This window comes from Vigna unguiculata, chromosome 3, assembly GCF_037176805.1.
Source record: "Vigna unguiculata cultivar grain cowpea cultivar isolate G323 ecotype 2 chromosome 3, ASM3717680v1, whole genome shotgun sequence".
NCBI classification, from domain to species: Eukaryota; Viridiplantae; Streptophyta; class Magnoliopsida; order Fabales; family Fabaceae; genus Vigna; species Vigna unguiculata.
In genome coordinates this window covers 23,411,366-23,431,418 of record NC_140794.1, presented here as the reverse complement: position 1 = coordinate 23,431,418, position 20,053 = coordinate 23,411,366, and the positions used below count along the sequence as shown (strand labels likewise).

Below are 20,053 nucleotides of genomic sequence, written 5' to 3'. Positions count from 1 at the left end.
GAGAAGACTCTTCTTCCTCTAGTGAAACTAAACCTTGTGAGGAAGACCTTTAGGTAGTGAGGCACATGTTATGCCAAGTTCAAAAGGAGCTTGAGTCAACTCAAAGAGAAAACATTTTCCATACTAGACTCCTCATTAACAATAAGGTTTGTTCTTTATTTATTGATGGAGTAAGTAATGCAAATATGGCTAGCACAAGGGTGGTAGAAAAGTTTAGCTTAGAAACCATTCTTCTTGTCAATCCCTATAAGCTTACTAGATAAGTAAAGAGATAAGTAAGGAGGTAGACATAAATGTCAATAAACAAGTCTTAATTAACTTCTGCATAGGAAGCTACAAGGATGAGGTTCTATGTCATGTTTTTCCCATGGAGGCAACACATATTTTGTTACATAGGACATGACAACTTGATAAACATACCTTACATGATGGTCATACCAACAAATAGATTTTTCATTCTTATGGGAAAAAGGTCACTTTAGTACCTCTATCACCTCAAGAGGTCACTGAGGACCAAAATAAGAGGAAAAAGAAAAGAGAAAAAGAAAAAGAGGAAAAAGAAAGAAAAAGGTCAAGCTTCCACTAAAGTGTTACTTGCCCACAAAAAGAAAATCATAAAGCAAGTTGACCATTCTCCTTTTCAATCTCCTTTCTCTCTCTAAACCAAAAAGGGGAAACATAAGCCTAATCACGAGGATAAATTTTCCAAAGTTGGGGTGCTTCAAGAATAAAGATTAGGAAAGACTTCATGGGAGGAAGGAGAAACTACTTTCTCAAGTGAAGTTAAACTCAACCAAAAAGAGCTTCAAGAATTTGTAGTCAAATTCTCTCTAAGAAGGGGAGAATGATGAGTCTTTAACCCCAACAAAAGAATGGAGGCACATCCTTAGCGAGAATAAACATGTATAGAAGGAAAGATTCTAAATCTTCTTTTCATGGGGGTTTAGTTTTGTGTTGAATTTTCTTTTGTTGACTTGAACTGAATTGGCCTTTGTTGACTTGACTTAAGTTGACTTGTTGACCCTCTTATTTGATTGTTATTTTTATGGAATAAGCTAGGCGATCATCTTGGAGAAGGATAACACCACTTAGAGTGGAGGAGAGACTCAACCTTGGACCCATACATAAGAGGTGCATATAGAGAGAGCTTGGAGGGCGAGGATTGACCCCTCCTTTCTAGAAGGTCAAAGGCACCGCATAAGAGGCTTGGTGGCTAAGCTAGGTCAAGCTCCACACACCTAAAAGAGTCTCAAGATCGACCCTCCTTTCTAAAAGGTTAAATGCACCGCATAAGAGCCTTGGTGGGCAAGCTAGGTCAAGCCCCACACACCTAAATGGGTCTCCTTTTGATGACCTAATTTCTAGAATCATTTTCCATGTATTTGCTAGGGGTGGAAAAACAAGCCAACCTAACCCGCCCTTGGCCCACCAAAAACATATCGGTCAAATTGGCCTATCACTTTTTTTTTCAATTTTTAAAATTTGTTTGTATATATACTTAGAAATACATATTTAAAATATTTTTTGAGGATGCATCCCCTCGGGACTACCAGTAGTTTCGGTTGAGTTCGAGTGGCATCCGTGTAGTCAATACCACTTGTTTCTGTCTTGGACGACTTCCTGGCTTCCAAGCTCCTGCCTTTCCACGAGCAAGTTGACTTAGTCTAGTCGACCAGTAGTAGAGGAAGGGTATGGGTAAGACAAGTGAATCAGAAGCAGTAGCAATAGGACCAAGGGCGCGCTTTAACTCAAGGGTACACTTTTATCCTTCCAGGATTTGCAGGAGTTTTCTTTCGAAGGCCTTTTAAGAACGATCTTAGGCGATCCCAGGTTACCGACTCTCCGACCTCATTTCGAGGCACGATTGGAGAGCTCCTTGGACCCGCCGCTTTCTCCAAAATGGAAAACTTTCAAGATTAGCGTACTTTTCTATCTATCACTTACGTCATTTCTTGTTGTTAGTCAATCTTCATTAAGACAGTTGACCGAGTCGAAACCTATTGCTCAAGTCTTCCACCTGATAGACATGCCTAAGACCGGAGCCTGTCTTGTGAATCAAGTTCGAAGGGCCTATTCGTATTCATTTACGATTCCCGTTTCATGACTAGATAATGGTTACCGAGCAAATAGCAGTTGAAAAGGCTGTAGCTGCATCAAAAGCGAAAAGAAAGGGTGGTCAATCCGATCCGATGATTCGCCCCTAGAAAGGGTGTGAGCGAGAGGCAATTCTTTCTCTTTTTTTTCTTATCTGGGAAGGCCAAGGATAAGTCTATTCAATTGATTTTGTTGCAGACTCTTCCCTCGACCCAGTAGTGGAGCTTGACCATTGCCCTACGCCGATTGAGATCTTTCCTTGTGCGGTACAGGTAAATTTGGCTCTTGAGGAAATACCCGGTTCATCAAGCTTTGAATTGATTAATTAATATTTTTAATTAGATAAATTAAAATAATTATTACATTATAATTAATAATTAGAACTTAATTTTTAAGTATTAATGATTTGTTATAATAATATTGCATATTTAAATCTTTAATAAAATATAATATAGAAAGCTTAATCTTTTTAATTATTTTTATTTTAACTTTTAATAAAAAAAAGTAAAATGGGTAAGCGGGTTAACTCGCCTTTGGTCCGCCAATTTGGCGAACTAGGCGAACAAGATCAAAATGAGTTAGCGAACTGAATATTGCAAGTTGGCCCGCCCTGTTTTGGCGAGTTGGCTGCGAGGCACAACCCATTTTGATAACTCTAACATTTTCTACTTAGTCTTTACTTTTGTGTTTTCTCAAAAAGAACCCCTTCCACCACTAATAAAAGAGGCTCTTCTAGGTTTTTAGAAAAGGGTCGAATATTTTGGAATTTATACACATATATTTGACTTTTTTTTGTAAGAGTGCTCTTATTGAAAGTGTCATCTTATCTAGCCTTATCTTAAGACTAGAGCTTTGTGAATTGTAATTGTGAAGATTTTTTGTTGTTGATAAAGCTATTTGTTTTGGTGTTGAAATCATACAGTAGTTCTTGACCAAGTGAGTTTTGAGAATTTTGTTTCTAAGAATAATGGACAGTAAGTGTTACTTTTTTTTCATTATTCACTTATTTGTTTTTATCAAATTTTACAAGTACTTGGAAGAACAAATAATTTAATAATATTATAAAATAGATAATAATATATATTTTTTTAAAGTATTAATTTTCAATATTTAGTAATATTTTATTAAAATGATAATATAATAAATTATTTGTATTAATAATAACATTTATTTAAAAAAGATTACGATATAATTATTTTAATATAATTTAATAATTTAATAATTTATAATAAAATTTATTTAAAATATAACTATTAATATAATTTAAAGTAACATTTATTTGACAAACGTTATCATAGTTTAGAAAATTCATCTACATATTACAGTAACATTTTTAATAATTATAACTAAGAAAATGTTATTAAGAAAGGAAATAGTGTAGGGTGTCTTTGAATTTAAAATCTATTTTTCTTAACCAATGGCTATTACTCACAAAGCTAAATTATTGTGACAACACCCTTGATTTCTCTTTCTTGCGATAATTTAACGAAACCAAGATATAAGAAAATGGTGCAGATGGCAAGTTAGTTAGCCACCCAATATAAATTCCACAAACTGTTTTCAAAGACTATCTGTTACTTCCTAACTACAAACAGATATTTTAGATGCTTTTTAATTTTATTTTTCAATCAACATAGTAGCATAAGTATTTTATGGTATATAACTTATTTAATCAGGTAAAAATTTGGCTCAACATCTTCATATTATTTTTAATTGAAATTTGGTTTTTTCTTTAACAATTTGAAAAACAAAAGGTAGCCAAAAACATCAAAATGAGTTTTTCTATACGAATAAACCAATATATGATATTTTTAATAATATTTCTATTGCAAAAGTCATTGTATAAATTTTAATTTATTTTATAGATATTATTATGTCAGATCTATAAGTTTTACATCCTTTTTTAATTAATCTTTTATTTGATTATTGATATTTTGATGATAAAAATATATTATTTTGTTATTATTTTATAGAATCTTATTTAAAATTTAAAATTTAATATTTTATGTCATGTTATTTAAAATTTAAAATCTTATATTATAAGATTCAGGTTTTAAAATCTCGAATATTATTATCTCAACTAATATTTTAATTTATCTTTACAACTTATTGATGTGAACTTTCTAGTTTTATTGACATATGATATATAAATTCAAATTTATTTATACACTTGTATGTTTTTGGTATTAATCTCAATCAAATTGATTTTCTTTTTAAATCTTGGCAATAAATTCAATGTTAGTTATTAAAAGGAAAAATTCTACTTTAATTAAAAGAACAATGTATAATTATTTGTAGAGTTACGACTATGCAACTTGCATTTAGTTAAACAACTCTTTCTAATTACTTTGTAATTATTTAGTACAAAGTATAATTTCACTTGATAATAACACAATAGATATAATTAAAATAATAGAAGCTTTAACACAATTAAAACATGATTACTCATGAGCTTCTTAAAATTGCATATATGCTCATATACAATGACTGGCATCTTAATAAAGTCAAGTTTTGTATTTAATGAAAGTAAATTTGTCAATAATTTCTATCAAAATAAATAATCAATATATTTTCATTAATTATGAACAAAATTAACAAATACTTTACATCATAATTGTATGATTAATGAAAAATACATTCATTTATATTTCGGGTATAGGGACCAAACACCTATCTTCAACAGTCAACTTGTTCTTAGAATCTTCTTGTACAAATTTCCACCGCTCGATTTCTCCTTCTTTCTCCAGTTCGATTTCTTCTGGTTTCCACCCGTTCGGTTGTCCGGACGATCGGGGTACCTATCTACAAAGCTCCGATGCTTAAGTCAGTTTAAATCCGTTCGGGTAAGTGCAATTAATGCTATAATAAATGCGAAATAAAAGTCCTTACCAACTTATCTTGGGCTCCTATTTATAGTTTTTTACCTAGGCCTGTGATTAGGGTTTTCTTAATCATGACCCAGTTGCTTTTTAAACTTAATTATTGACTTGTATTACCTTAATTTACTTTTAGCTTACTGATCTAGTTTTGGTGCATTCGCCCGATCGAAGGGCCGTGTGTCCTGACGGAGGTCCCCATAACTGTGTTATGACGACAAAATTCCACTAGAATGGACGGCGGAGGCTGTTCAGTCGTGAGCTCCCTTAATCACTCTGGATAAATTGCTACATCAACAATCCAAGGGATCGTTCGCCTGTAGTGAGAGCCTTCGGTCGCTTATCCTTGGGCCACTGACCGATGGTCTGGCTAGGGATGTCGATAGGCCATATAGTATAGTTAATATTTTATAGTTAATATTTTTAAAAATAATTATTTTAAAAAAATTGAAAACAAATTAACAAATTAAAAAAAAAATTAAAAATGATAGGCTAGTCTGGCCTGATTTGTGATTCTGTCTTTTACGAGATGGGTTATCACTAATGGTCTCTTTTGTTTGATGGACCAGTCTGATTCAGCAGGTTTTTGATAGACCAATAATGGATCAAGTTCAGATGAAATAAATTGGTCTATTTTTTCATCCATATAAATATATTATTCCACAATTAAAACTCGTTTTTATTAAAAATTCTATAAGCTTTATTATGGGATGAATAACTAAGGAATGTAACTGTTGGGATTTTTAGGGCTTTTGAAAATATGAGAGATATGAGATATATGAGAGATATATGTGATATGTTATACGGAGGAACATGTTTTTGTATTTTATTGATATACTCTATATATAGAGCAAAATATAACAAATATCAAGTATAAAATATTTAGAATATCTCACTCCTAATCTAAAATAATAACAAATTTCTAAAACTGACACATATCTCTAAAACTGAAATATTTTCTAAAAACTAATTTAAATAAAAAAGATATTAAGTAATATTCTCAACATTCCTCCTTGCTTAATATCTGTTTATTTTATATCTTCAGATTTGATTCTCCATCTTTTGATGCTTGATTTTCTCCTCTTTTTGTGCTTGCAATATTTGTTTTTCTCCTTCTTCCATGGCATCACATCTTTCTTCAATTTGGCATCATCCTTCATATTTCTTCTTATATCAGCATCATCTTCTTTTTCTTTGTTCGGTGTGGATTTCATTGGAGTGGCATTGGACCTTTTGTGAATATTAAAATGTGAACCTCCATCTACTTTCTTCACTTGGACATCTACTTTCTTCCAAAGATATTTATCTTCTAATTTTGATCCTTCTTTCATGTTCACTTTCTTTGTATCAAATTCCTCCTTCATAAAATCCAGCGCAAATCTTTTGTCTTTCATGTGGACTCTAAATACCTCTATGTTGTTTGCATTTTTTATCACACATACTTTATTTTCAAAGGAGACCTTATAACCTTTCTCTAACAATTGAGCAACACTTAACAAATTCTGGGTAATCTCAGGAACATAAAAGACATCAAAAATTAATTTGATACCTGAATGAGTTTTAATTGAAACTGTTCCTGTACCTTTCACAGCAAGTTGTTCTCCATTCCCAATTCTTACCTTGGAAATATTTGATTTATTCAGCTCCTTGAAAATTTCTCTATCATGAGTCATATGGTTTGTACAACCACTATCTATAATCCAATCTTTTGAAGATTGGTTGGTTGTGACACATGATGTTGTAAAAAGTAGATCTTCCTCTGATTTATCCTCATCTGATTTATTCTCCACAATTTGAACATCTTCTTCAGAATCTTTAGATTTGCATACCTTTTCCACATGTCCCAATTGACCGCATTTGTGACATTTGACATCTGGCCTCCACCAACACCAATTGGGTTGATGACCTTTTCTCTTGCAATGGGGACAAGATGGAAAAACTTGTGTGTTGTTGTATTTGCTCCTTCTATTTTTCTTGACTATGAGAGCATTATCTTCCGTGTAATTTAAATTACCTTCAACCGCCTCATGATCTTCTCTCATCAATCTTCGTTGTTCTTGTGCTTGCAAGGCATGTATCACCTCTGTAAAGGTGATTGTAGACAAATCTTTTGTATTTTCTAAGGAAGCAATAGATGCCTCATATCTTTCCAGCACTGACACCAGAATTTTCTCAACGAGTCTGGAATCTGAAAACTCTTTTCCCAACAATTTTATCTTGTTGGCAATACCCAACAATTTGTTTGAGTATTCTTTAATCGTCTCTGACTCTTTCATTCTTTGCATCTCAAACTCCCTTATCAAGTTCAAAACTTTCATGCCTCGAATCTTCTCGTTCCCTTCATATTCTGCTTTCAAGTATTCCCAAATTTCTTTGGGAGACTTTAGAGTCATGATCCTGGTCATAATCATTTGTGAAACACCTGCGAACAAGCATGATTTTGCCTTTGCCTTTCTCGTTTTCTTTTCTTTATGCGCTTTCATTTGAGCCATGGTGGGATTTTCAGATAAGGGAACATCATCTTCCTCCACAACTTCCCATAGATCTAGCCCCTCTAGATATGTTTGCATCCTTACCGCCCATAGATCATAGCTTTCACCATCAAAGAGTGGAATAGCGACGTGTGACATATTTCCTTCCATTCTATCGGCAGTAAGAACAATGGCTCTTGATACCAGTTGTTGGGATTTTTAGGGCTTTTGAAAATATGAGAGATATGAGATATATGAGAGATATATGTGATATGTTATACGGAGGAACATGTTTTTGTATTTTATTGATATACTCTATATATAGAGCAAAATATAACAAATATCAAGTATAAAATATTTAGAATATCTCACTCCTAATCTAAAATAATAACAAATTTCTAAAACTGACACATATCTCTAAAACTGAAATATTTTCTAAAAACTAATTTAAATAAAAAAGATATTAAGTAATATTCTCAACAGTAACTTCTGCCGAGGTTCTCTTTTCCATTATTTCCAATAAAACATTTACTACAAAAGACTTTCAAGCGAGAAATATTTGATTTTCAACTTGAAAAGTTCAAATGGATGAGTTTCAAAGCATACCTCATAAGAATTTTGTTGAGAACATTACATGCAAAATGCAGCTAAATCACTTTCTTTCCACATTATTGTTCTTGCTAATTCTTCCATTTTATGCTTTTGTTGTACTTGGCGTCAATAATTTTAAAGACATGTTTGGTTTTACAACAACTCGATGTACATGGAAAAGGACAATTTTATCGCTAATACTCCTCATGCATTTTTAATAACATAAAAAATGAGCATACAAACTCATAGGTTAAGTATACTTCTACTAATCGTTTTTGAGAAATCTGGATTCATTTTATTTGAAGGTAGACATTCTTACAAATTATCATTCATATATATATATATATATATATATTTTACATCATGTTAAAATTTGGAATTATATCTTGTTTTAATTTATTGCTATTGTGTCTTGAGTCCGACACTTCATTTAATATGTATCTAGCGTTTTTAATAAGTTTTGTTTAATATTTGTGAGTTAAATACTGTTATTTTTTTAAAAGAGAAATAAATTGAAAAAAATAAAATAAAATTGAAAGTTGAATCCCAGTTATAACGTAAATAAATTATATTACCTTCCCTTAACTATCATAATAAATTATACAATATTATTTTTTTTATGTTTAAGTATATGTTTAAGAAGTAAGTGTAAAGAAAAGAAAAGAAAAAAAACTTAAATTTTGATTTGCATAAAAATAAAAAGGTTTTTTATTTTAGACATCAGATTTCACCGTTTTATTTTCTTCTAATAAAATATAAAAAACATTCTTATTAATATCTTTTCATTATTCTTTTCCACATTCTGACAATAATTATTAATAAGAAACGCGTGTTGGAATTGTTGAGCATTTCTAGAATTTCACACAAACCAAAAAGTAAAATAAAGATAGAAGCATTTAAGTCATTGAGGGCACTTTTTGACAGTAAAAATGAAATAGAGATAGAAAATGAAGAATAAGAGTACACAGTAATATTATTTTATTCTTTCATTTATTTATTGTTATTGTGATAGATACTAAGTATAAATTTCTACAATGAATCATCTCTGTGTAGATGTAATTAAATTTTAAACCATTTAATTAATTTATATTAATGAAGATGATTGATTTCAAAATTTCAGTAAACTCTGATTAAGAATAATTTTATGACGAATAAAGTTATAAATCTGTTTTATTATTTTCAAACTTCTGGCCTTGGAAGCCAAAAAGTGTATCTATCTTTCAAAAAGACTTATCTTTTAACTCATTGATTTTGATTTGAATAAAAAGTGGGATAGTTGGTTAAACTAAACCCACTGGTAACAATAATGATAAATTAAGAAACAGGGACAAAATTAAAAGGAGACAATTATTTTATTTGTTTTATTTGAAGTTGTTTTTAAAATAGAAAAGGAAGAAGAAAGCGTGTGGGTCCCACTTGAAAGAGGGTCCACAAAGGGTGACGAAAATGGTTTGATGGTGGACTTTTGGGACGCACGGTCGTAGAAACAAGAGGCGTTGGGTGGACCCCATGGTCCTAGATAACATCACACAACATTCGAGAACGCCTTGCATGCGAATGATTTAGGGGATGACACGTGGATAAGGGTGTGTTTGTAGGCCACGTAGAGCATGGCGCGTGATGGTTGTAGGGTCACGGATTAGGTTTATTCTAGAGAAAATAAAAAAGGGTGGGACCAGGTGTCGGAAAGAGTGTACCCAATGCTGAAAAACTGCTCTTCCATCACACTCCATTGATTTCCCGCCAAAACAAACTATGCTTTTTAATTTCCTCTTACATCCTCGTGCTTGTTCGTTCACTTATTAACACAGAATGATCAATATAAAATATATTTTTAACTCTTCTATGGTTAATTAAAAATGATAACTGAACTTCATTAAATTAAAATTCTTTTAAAAAACTGGTTCTTACAAAATGACGACCAAGATCGTCTATGGAAAAGTGATTATTCTCTTTTAAACTAAGTAATTAATATAAAATTGATTTACAATGTATTATTATATGTTTTTATTAGAAAACTTCAGAAATGTTGATGTTAGTTATTAGAATTAATTCGATATGGTGTTGTCAGTGCATAATGGCTTCCTTAATTACATTAATACTTGAAGATAAGATAAGATTCTTCACATAAGATGGATGATTGGACACGTTTTCGGTATTTTCATGGCTGATCAAACACAGCTTATATAACCTATTCAATTCTTAGATTAATTACTTTTTTTATTTTTTATTTTTATAGTAAAATGACTATAAAGTATTTTAAGTTCATTAAAACAATATAATTAAATATATATTTAGTCTCTAAATTTGAACATAAAATTGTAATTAATCTTTGTTTTAACTTATATATTTTGATATTAAACTTAAAAATGATAGATATAATCATTTAAATATAATTTCTTTTTTTTGGTTTGTTAAACAATGTTCCCGGCTTACTTTATGCTGGAATGTACGAAAAGAGTGTAAATAACTCACATATAATCCTAAAATATATTTAACACGTTAAAATAATTATATCCATTTATTTTTAATGTTTAAAACCAAAATGTATTAAATTTGAGACATGAATGAAAATCAATTTCGCATTCAAGTTTAAGAACTAAAAATATATTTAACCTAAATAACAGTGATATAATTAATTAGTGCAACATCTTATGCATGATTTTACCTTCAAAAGATATCTAAGAAGGTTAAAAGAGAAAAATATATTTAAATTATCTTTAGATCTTTGACCGGAAGATTTTTTCATTATCTCTAACAATTAGACATCACTTAAGTGTCGATGTCTAATATAATTTAAATGTCTTTCTCTTTCGACTCTCCCACACAAAATAATAAAGAAATTTCATACATACCTCACATATAATAATAAATAATAATATTATCTGAACATACTTGAAATAAAAATATTAAAATTTAAAACAAATCATACCTCAAATATAATGATTTACCGTTATGTCAGTAATGAACTTAAATTCCAAATACAAAGATTAAATAATTTAATTAATTATCATGATGGGCAACATTACTTTATGGTGAGAGGCAGATGCATAAAATAACATGAAACATAAAAAAAATATTAATTGAATTTAGGATCATCCTTACTTTGAATTAGAGGTGGATTTTACATGTGGAATGGGTGGTAATACTCCTACGAGGAAGCAACAATAGTACCTTGTGTTGAGGGTCTCCCTAACAACACACATCTATACATATCATCAACAAGATATATATGGGAATTCAAATACCTACTAACCCATCAATTCTTATTTACTTTATCATGAAACAAACAAAATTAGGTTAGGAGTTGACTTTCTATATTTAAATAAAAATGTATGCATTTAAATTAAATATTACTTCCAACTGTGTTTCCATAGATATAATTTTTTTTTAAATAAAACAATTTATATGTTAAATTAATTTATATACAAACAACAAATATTTGTTCTCTTAAATCTATTTTTTAACCCATTTTTGTTAGTCTTGTAAAAGAAAAGTTAGTACATGTGTGAAACTTTACTCAAAGCTTATCCATAATTGAATTTCAAGATTTAAAATCGGTCTAAACTATATTTTAAATTGATATAAGATTGTATCAAGTAAAAATATAGACACAAGCTAAAAAAATCTATAATTATTGATTAAATTAATTTTTAAAGTATGATAGTTTGAAAATAATAAAATTATAATCTTAACTTGAGTGAGAAATATGAAAGATCTATAAGTTCAATTATCTTCATTCTTCAAGAGGACAGACATGTTCTTTAAGTACAGTGTGTTCTTCTTTTACACGACATTGGTTGGTAGTGTGCGCTTTTGAGACATTAATGTAATTACAAAAATTAACCCTCTTTAGCACAAATAAACTTTTAAGCTTTGATAAATAAGATATTTTTGAGAGATTTTGTTTTAGGTATAGTCTTCACTTTCTAATCGTAATTGAATATATGCTTGAAAATATGTATGTAAATGGTAAAATATTTGTTTAGGTCATGCAAATAATAATTTAAATAATTTTTAAAATATTATATTTTGTAAATAATATATAATGCTATCTGAAGTTAAATTAATTCAGTGCATGTAATCTAAACTTGACATAAAAACGCACATACAAGATCTCAATTTAAAGAATATTCCGTCCTTCATGATAAAACTTCAAGAGTTACCTATGGAAGTATTGCTTGTAGGTACAATGTTCTTAATATTTTTACTCAAATTTGAATATTAGAATATTTCACAATGTTAACTTTAACAAGTTTAATAATATTTCCTCCAATGCTCAAATTAGAATCTCTGTAATTTTTTATAATATTCAATCTATAATTTCTTTCTTATTAATTAATTTTTTACTAAAACAGTTTTTATTACAAACTGTATTAACTTTGTAAAAAAGATAACAGTATTTATTTATAAAAGAGAAAATTTTAAAAATTATAAATTTATTATTATCAATTTTTAAATTTTTATAGTTTATTAAAAGGGCCTTATATAAACTTAGGAGTATTTTTCCTATCGTTGAAAAAAGCAAAAAGAAAAAAAACAATAGAAACCTAGCCTTTTATTTTAATGTTATTATAAATGAACACAGGTGGTTATGTCACAAATATTTGTCTTCTGGGAAAAGGTAGGGATTCCTGATGTAGACCAATTGAATTTAATTTCCAAATAAATAATTTATTAAATAATATATTTGTTCATTATTATTTATTTTATTTAATCTTTTAATTATTAAAATTATAATCATATAATATCTAATTAAGAATAAAATGAAAATCTATATTTACATATAATATAATTTATAATTTTTCAAAATGAAAATCATAAAATCAATGATGCAAATTTCAATACAAAAATTTATATTATTATATTTTAGAAAAATCTTCAAAGGATAAGGATAACAGTTACATTTTCAAAATTAAAAGAATTACCTTTTATTAGTAGAAAAATAAAATTAAACATATTAGAAAAAGAAGTAATTAAGCAAAACACCTTTTTTATTTTCATCTCTAAGACATAATTTGTTTTTTGAAATAAACGAGACAGGTTGGTTTGAAAATATGTAGTGTGACTTTTGTATTCTTAAAATAAAAGAAAAACATTGTAACCAATTAAAACACATTTGTCATATCTATTAAGCACAGTCTATTGTATTTATTATATGTGGAAAGATTAAAGAGATAAAGAAAAAAGAAAATTATAAAACCAAAACTTGTCTCGGTTGGATATTAGCTGTCAAGTATATTTATGACAATATACATTTAAAAATCTTACGTAAGGAATTATTGTATTATATTGATTTATAGCTTTATAAAATCACATTTTGACATTAACTTGTTCCTCCTTCTTCTTCTCTCCTTCTTTCTCCACACCTCTGTTTTTCTTTTTTCTCAGCTCCACTTTCTCTTCCTCCACTCTGAGGTTCCACTAGTTATTCTGTATAGGACCAGTACGTCACTTCATTTATTGTCCCACATATGTCTCTGCTCATACACTGCATGCTACTTTTTTCAAGTTTTTGAATTTTCTTACCATAGTATTGTAATGAAATTCTAATCACAGGCACTGCTTAAAGTTTCAAGCTTTGCAACTTTTGGAAGATACCCACCTAACCATTTTCACTGGCCTAAGGAGGGGTTTTTGGTTTCAACTATTTCTGCTTTTACCTTCAAAAGGGTCATAGATGATAGCCAGCTCTTTCTGCAATGCTGATTCTATGTTTTCAGTAAGTTCTTAACCTAAATTTAGTACCATTTTTCCTTTTCGTCTTTCAGGTGCTATCTTGTGTTCTCACTTTTCATGGAGGATATTAGTGAATGGGGTTTTTCCGTGGAAAACTTCTAGAATTTGTGATCAAAATTGTTGTGTTTCATCTAACTCTCTATTCCTCGTCAATCCTTGCACTCCAATTCCAAGAGAATTATGATCAGAATTGTTCTTGTTGAAAGTACATATGTAATAAATGAGTGGTTGAGCCTATACTTTATTTGTATTTTTGATTTACAAAACCCCAAGTCCAAAACCAACCCTGTGATTCTCTCTCTGGATTAACCATTGTCTTTTTCCGTAAATTAATTAATCAGTCCTCTGTCCTTATGCATGTTGTCAATTAAGATATCCTTTAACATTAAACAAAGGTGGTTGGGAAGATTTTGTACGCAAGTTAGATTCGTTCATGCAAGGTGTATGTATGTGTGAATGCGTGTATGTGTGTGTGCATACAATTTCTTTTTCAAAAATCAAATGGTGGGGCCCCCACATTTGAGGTTCTGGACACATCACAAAGATAGAAATTTTTTATCGATTACAATTATATTACCATAAACAAAAGAAAATCAATAATTAAACAATAATTTTGGCATGGTATGTAAGCTCACAATGTTGACTAGACTATTCTGGGATTAAGATATTTGAACCATTAATAAAGTTGTAAACCAAATCATTGAATATGGTGATCGATGTTTGTGACAGTGATGACCTTTGGAAGGTTTGTATGGTGGCTTATGTGGTATGAATATGCATGGATGGTTCATTTTCTGTTGGCAATTCTTTCCTTGTAGTGTAGCATCATGGCTATGCCTATGGGGCCACGTTTTGAATTTCGGTTGTGGTGTAGCTGTTACCAGTTTGTATTCTGCGCTTATCTCATATATTTAATAAATGGTCCTGTTTTACAGTGTCAGCGTTATTCTGACTGAACAGTGCATGTTGGTATGAGTTCATGATGTATTATTAATGTAAAAAATCAATCTTGTTACTAGCAGTATTATTTTTTGCAAGCAAAGTTTGGGAATGCATATTTATGGATTGAAATCAGTTCTTCTCATTTATTGTCTCTCTAATTAAAACGAGACACTTCACTGCATAAAGTTTTTTCATTTTTTCTTTTCAAGAGTACGCATGGCAGGAATCTAGAGCAGAAGCAAACACTGCCATATGGGAGAAAATTTCCTCTTCATTGGAGAAGTGTTTGAAATTTGATAAGCTTTCATCAAATGAAGGCATTAGTTTGAGTTTGGTCCTTGTTTCCTGTCATAGTTTTATTTTTTATACTTTTCTAACTTCTTTCATGGAGTGACAAGGTTTTAAATTGTGATTGTGTTCTTTGACAAAAAATTGTTGTGGTGTTTGACGTTGTGAAAAAAATGCAACTGGGGCAGCCTGAGTTGCGGTTGTGATCTGATTGCAGTGAAAACCTTATGTTGAAGCTGAAATTACAGTTCAGAGAGGGTGAAGATGGCAGATTTATTCAAAGAACTGGGTTTGCTCACTCAATAGATTTCCCCAACTTTTTTTTTATCTCCTGTAAATGGATGACAATCATACCGAACTAGAGGCCAAAAGACTGTAACTATGGAACCAGTGGGACCAACCCACATTGACTCCAATTTGCATTCAGTACTTCCTCAATTTGTGGCTTTTGGCTTCCCCAAAGTTCTGTTGAACATGTTTCAAGAATAAAAGTAACTGAAACATATATGGTAGTAATTACTGTGTGTGTTGAATATGAACTATGGTTGTGTCTCTGACAACTGTGATACTCTAGTGAGAGGAAGTGTTGATGATTTGATAGTTTCTTTTATAGTCTGTATTCCTCTTTTCATTTTGTTCATCCTTCTTATTTCATTGTTGATGCCACCAGAGAGAAGAGGGGATAGATGTTAGAAAGATGATGGAGCATAAAAGGAGTCCCTGCTCTGTTGACCAAAGCAGTTATACTTCTATTGCATCTAAAAGGCAAAAGGCTGATTTATCTATCAGCACTAAGGTTTCTTTTTTTCTCCTTCTATTGTTGTTGGTTGTTGAATAACACTTCTATTTCCTTTTCCTTTTTCTTTTTAGCATCTACTCATACATTTTTATAGATTTCCAAGCTTTACTATTTGAAAATTTTCATCTAGAACCATCCAATGGTGCCTCTTCTGATCTTCTCTATATAAACTCTCTTGTTCGTAGCTTGTAATCTATGAATTGCCACATATTACATTTGTGTTTCTTATCATGCATTGCATAATTTCAAACCTTGAATAGTACTGTCTGTCTTATTTTAACCTGCATAATTTGAACCTGTTGCATGAAACTCTCCTTGATACTCAATTTGGATAGGTGATTTTCTTCTTCATTGAAGGTTTACTTTGCTCTTCATTTCTTTGATTTTTCATGTAACAATTCCAATTTTTCTGTGGATAGGAGAGGAAGGAGAAGATTGGGGAACGAATTGTTGCTCTTCAGCAGCTTGTTTCACCATATGGAAAGGTATACAACAACTATAGTTCCTGACACTAACAACCATATAAATTTGATGCTCGTTATGCTCACTCTTGAATGAAATAAAACTAAGAACTGCTTATTTGAGTTATATGACAGGTTACCTGTTATGTTTTTGGATTGAATGAATTTTTCTTTAGTTTCTGAGTCTTAGAGATTCTCTACTTCTCACTGCAGACAGATACATCTTCTGTTCTAAAGGAGGCAATGGAATACATAGGATTCCTTCATAAACAAGTTAAGGTTTGGCCATTCTTGCTACATTATGCTGAAATTATCACAGTTAGTTTTCTTGTACTTGGTTTCATATATCGCAACCATACATACTTGAATCTGAGTAGACATTACCTATTCTAAATCATGTTTAACAAGACCTTGATCTTATGCAATTTTTTTTCTCTTCCTTCTTTGACAGCTGCTCAGTGCTCCATACCTTGAAACTTCAGCAGCAGCCAAGATGCAGGTAAGCACAACATGAACACTCTCACCATGGACTAGCAAAAGGATGAGGTCAAACATTTTCTTGTGGGGGCCTTCAGCATCAAATTCATGGAAAACATTTATTATACCCACAAGAACCCTTGTCTCTGCCATTCTTATTGTTGATTCATATGCTATGTTATAAAGTTGCTTCATCTCCCCCTGTTAAAAACAACAGTACATATTTCACTTTTTGGATGTAAATACAAGCATTGATGTGTTTATTTGAGAGCAACCCAAGAGTTAAAAGTGTAATATTTCATTGAAAACTAACAAAATCAAACAGCTAAAAAAGAACTGCAGAGTAAAATTACAATCATTTTGGAACAAGAGAGTAGTATGTAGCATGATTTTCTTGCAAATCATGAATGAAACCTTGACTAATGAATGCAGATGAATTGGGTAGTGTTACTCTTGGTGGTTACAATTGAATTTTTGCAATTTCAGGGTATGGAGTCATGCAGCCTGAGGAGTAGAGGGTTATGCCTTGTTCCTGTGTCATTTACAATTGGAGTTGCTGAGAGCAATGGTGCAGATATCTGGGCTCCCATCAAAACTACTACTTCACCCAAATTGGAGAATGATGTCTCTCAATTTCATTGACAAAATTTCTCACTTTTATTGCAGCCTAAAGGTTGCTATGCTAAGTTGCTAAAGCAGTGTAGTGGCATGAAAATCTGTCATCATACATCTAGATGGAATCATAATAACTAAAATAGTTAAACCATTAAAAGAACTCTCTAGTCATCAAGAAGCTTTCCACACCTTTAAGATTTTAAGTGGGTGATGGGGCTAAGCTTCCAATTAGCCAAATGTGTTCTTAATTTCTTATGCTGATTATTAAGTGTATATTTCAAAATTTCTAGTTCTATAATGATTCCATGTACTGATTAGCTTAATGAAAGTCGTTTCTTGATTTGATGAAAGTAGCAGTGTCAATGTTTCACTGTCCTGATTTAGACTTTTTTTTTTCATATTCCATTTCTTCTTTTTGACCTGCATTTACCAATGCTGTTTAGTGTGCATACCAAAACAAAATAGTTAGCTGTCTTGAATATTTCGCAAGAATAACGTTGGAACGTCAAATTAATTGAATTTAGAGATGGTACCTAGTACTGTTAAATTTTGTTAATTTAGCCATAGAATCTAATAGTGAGAAAGTTTAAAATGTTAACAAATAGTGAAAAACTTTATTATATTTAAAATATATTATACTCAGACAAAATGGCATATTAAGTATGGTTGAGAATTTAAGTTTTAAATTGAGTATAAGCTACAATCTTGAACAAAGTTTTGTAAACTTAATTTATTCTTTTAAAGTTTTATACAGAAAGAAGTGCTAATTTTTTATATGATTTCTATTCATGTTTTAACTGGTGTTGTATTTTTTTAGTAAATATTTGAATGATCCATCAGATATCAAATAATCTTCAAATTGTGAATTTTTTTTAGAATCAATGCTACTTTAAACATAAACTTTGATGAAAGTGAGATTTATTAAATTTGATACTTCTTCAAATTAACATAAAGCTGATTTTGAAGAAAAAAAGTGCGATTATGATTAGAAGTTGAATTATGTTACATAATAGAAGTGTCCTTCTAACTGTCGTGTACCGACAGTTCGACCATTTGTGCTTGATTGATGGGCATTTTTAGTAAATTAATAAGGTTTTTTGTGCACTTTTATGTTTATTTTTGTTCCCTCTCTTGTTGAAAAGTATACAAATTGGGACAAAGTCGTTTTCGAAAGTAAAATAAAAGAAATGAGATTGAAATTGATGTTCACTTTTGTTGAAGTCAAGTGGCCTATAGTCTCACCCATGAGGTCTTGGTTTGGTGTATACATTTGAAAGTAAGCATTGCCTATTGAAATTTCAATATTTAAAAAAAAAAAATCTTAAAAGAGATTTCACGATCCTGGCATTGCAAGCTTCTCCATTTTACAGGAGGAATTTTTTTTTTCTCTCTTTAAAATTCTTATAATTTTAAATATTTAACAAGTAAATATTATACATCTAACCATAAAAAATCATTTCTAATTATAAAATTGGCGTGTTTCCTTGAAGAAAAATCAAGTTATATCAATTATTTGCACTGTTTCCAGAATATCTTACAAAAACAAAAACATATATATTAAAGTAGAGGATCATGAAAAATTGTTGAATTTGAAATATTCAATCACATCGAAGAAGAATCGATGTGTCCTGTAATATAGTTTTGTTGAAGATTGAGATGATGAGTTAATCTTATTTAGGGATGACAAAATGGGCTAGGTCCGCCAGCCCGTCCAAAAAAGAGCGGGCTGGGTTGAAATTTTCAACCCGTCAACTCGTTGTAACCTGATCCGTCTGACCCGCCTAACCCGCTGGTTTAGCGGGTCAAAATGAGCTAGTCCGCCAGTCCGTTTTTTTTTAAATTTTTCATGTTTAAAATTAAAAATAATTAAAAATAATACTTTTTTATATTATATAAATAAAATTATATATATAAAATAAATTTATTACAAAATTTTAATAAAAAGTTAAAAAAAGAAAAAAAAAGAAAAAAAAAGAGATATGGGCCAACCCACGGGCCAGCCTACCCGAAGACGGGACGGGTTACAGTTTTCGGCCCGTTTATTGATGGCGGGTCATCCCGGCCCGACCCATTTTGCCACCCCTAATCTTATTGCTTGATTAGTGTTTCAGTTGTAAATGTAATCTTGTGTTTAAATGTTGACTTAAATATGTTTTTATCCCTTAATTTTGTATGAAAATAGAAATTAGTTCATTTTTTAAATTTTAATCTAATTCACTTCCTTAACTTTAGAAATTAGACGAATAACACACATACAACGATTCTCTAAGTCTTATGATGTGTGAGTTGTGAGAAATACTCTATAAATCATTCACTTATGAAGTTATTTTCGTGTGAGCTTAAATTCTACTCTTTTATGAAAATATTTTTCTTAATCTCAAAGCAATATTAAGGTTAGTTAGGAGTGATTTGTGTACTCGGGAAGTAGAAGTTGTTTGTGTACTTGTAACCAATAATAGTTGTTGACACCAAATGATACATAATAATCCTTTAGATGAAAAGTCTAAGTAGTTTTGATGGTAACAAAACACTACATTAATGAGTAAAATGTTTTACTCTAAGATATTACATATTCTTGAAATGGCTAACATGTGCTCATATAGAAAGAAAAAATCTTATTAAGTCTACTAATCAGGCATTACGAGCTATTATAAAATAAGCATTTTATATTAAAAAAAAATTGAACGTTAATAAAGCCAT

The 20,053-nt window shown here is 30.4% G+C and overlaps 1 protein-coding gene across 5 annotated transcripts; it reads left to right on the top strand.

The window, feature by feature from the left end:
* The first annotated feature begins 13,319 nt into the window (after window positions 1-13,319).
* Window positions 13,320-17,703, top strand: LOC114178105 (basic helix-loop-helix (bHLH) DNA-binding superfamily protein). 5 transcript variants are annotated; one of them, XM_028063822.2, is made up of 7 exons: window positions 13,320-13,478; window positions 13,592-13,754; window positions 15,672-15,797; window positions 16,220-16,285; window positions 16,475-16,534; window positions 16,713-16,760; window positions 17,225-17,703. In XM_028063822.2, exons 2-7 carry the CDS (start codon window positions 13,713-13,715, stop codon window positions 17,378-17,380), a joined length of 498 nt encoding a protein of 165 aa, XP_027919623.1. In that variant the 5' UTR covers window positions 13,320-13,478; window positions 13,592-13,712; the 3' UTR covers window positions 17,381-17,703. The 5 variants fall into 5 exon arrangements, with proteins under 5 accessions (XP_027919623.1, XP_027919619.1, XP_027919621.1 ...); XM_028063818.2 differs by having other exon boundaries at window positions 16,475-16,579; XM_028063820.2 differs by having other exon boundaries at window positions 13,321-13,478; window positions 16,475-16,540.
* The last annotated feature ends 2,350 nt before the right edge of the window (window positions 17,704-20,053 follow it).

What these genes read in the sequence shown, in the direction of transcription:
- LOC114178105 (XM_028063818.2), top strand. Translation starts at nt 13,713, where the DNA reads ATGATAGCCAGCTCTTTCTGCAATGCTGATTCTATGTTTTCA. An exon ending in ATGCTGATTCTATGTTTTCA is followed by an intron (nt 13,755 to 15,671) that starts GTAAGTTCTTAA and finishes TGATGCCACCAG; the next exon opens with AGAGAAGAGGGGATAGATGT. An exon ending in TTGTTTCACCATATGGAAAG is followed by an intron (nt 16,286 to 16,474) that starts GTATACAACAAC and finishes TTCTCACTGCAG; the next exon opens with ACAGATACATCTTCTGTTCT.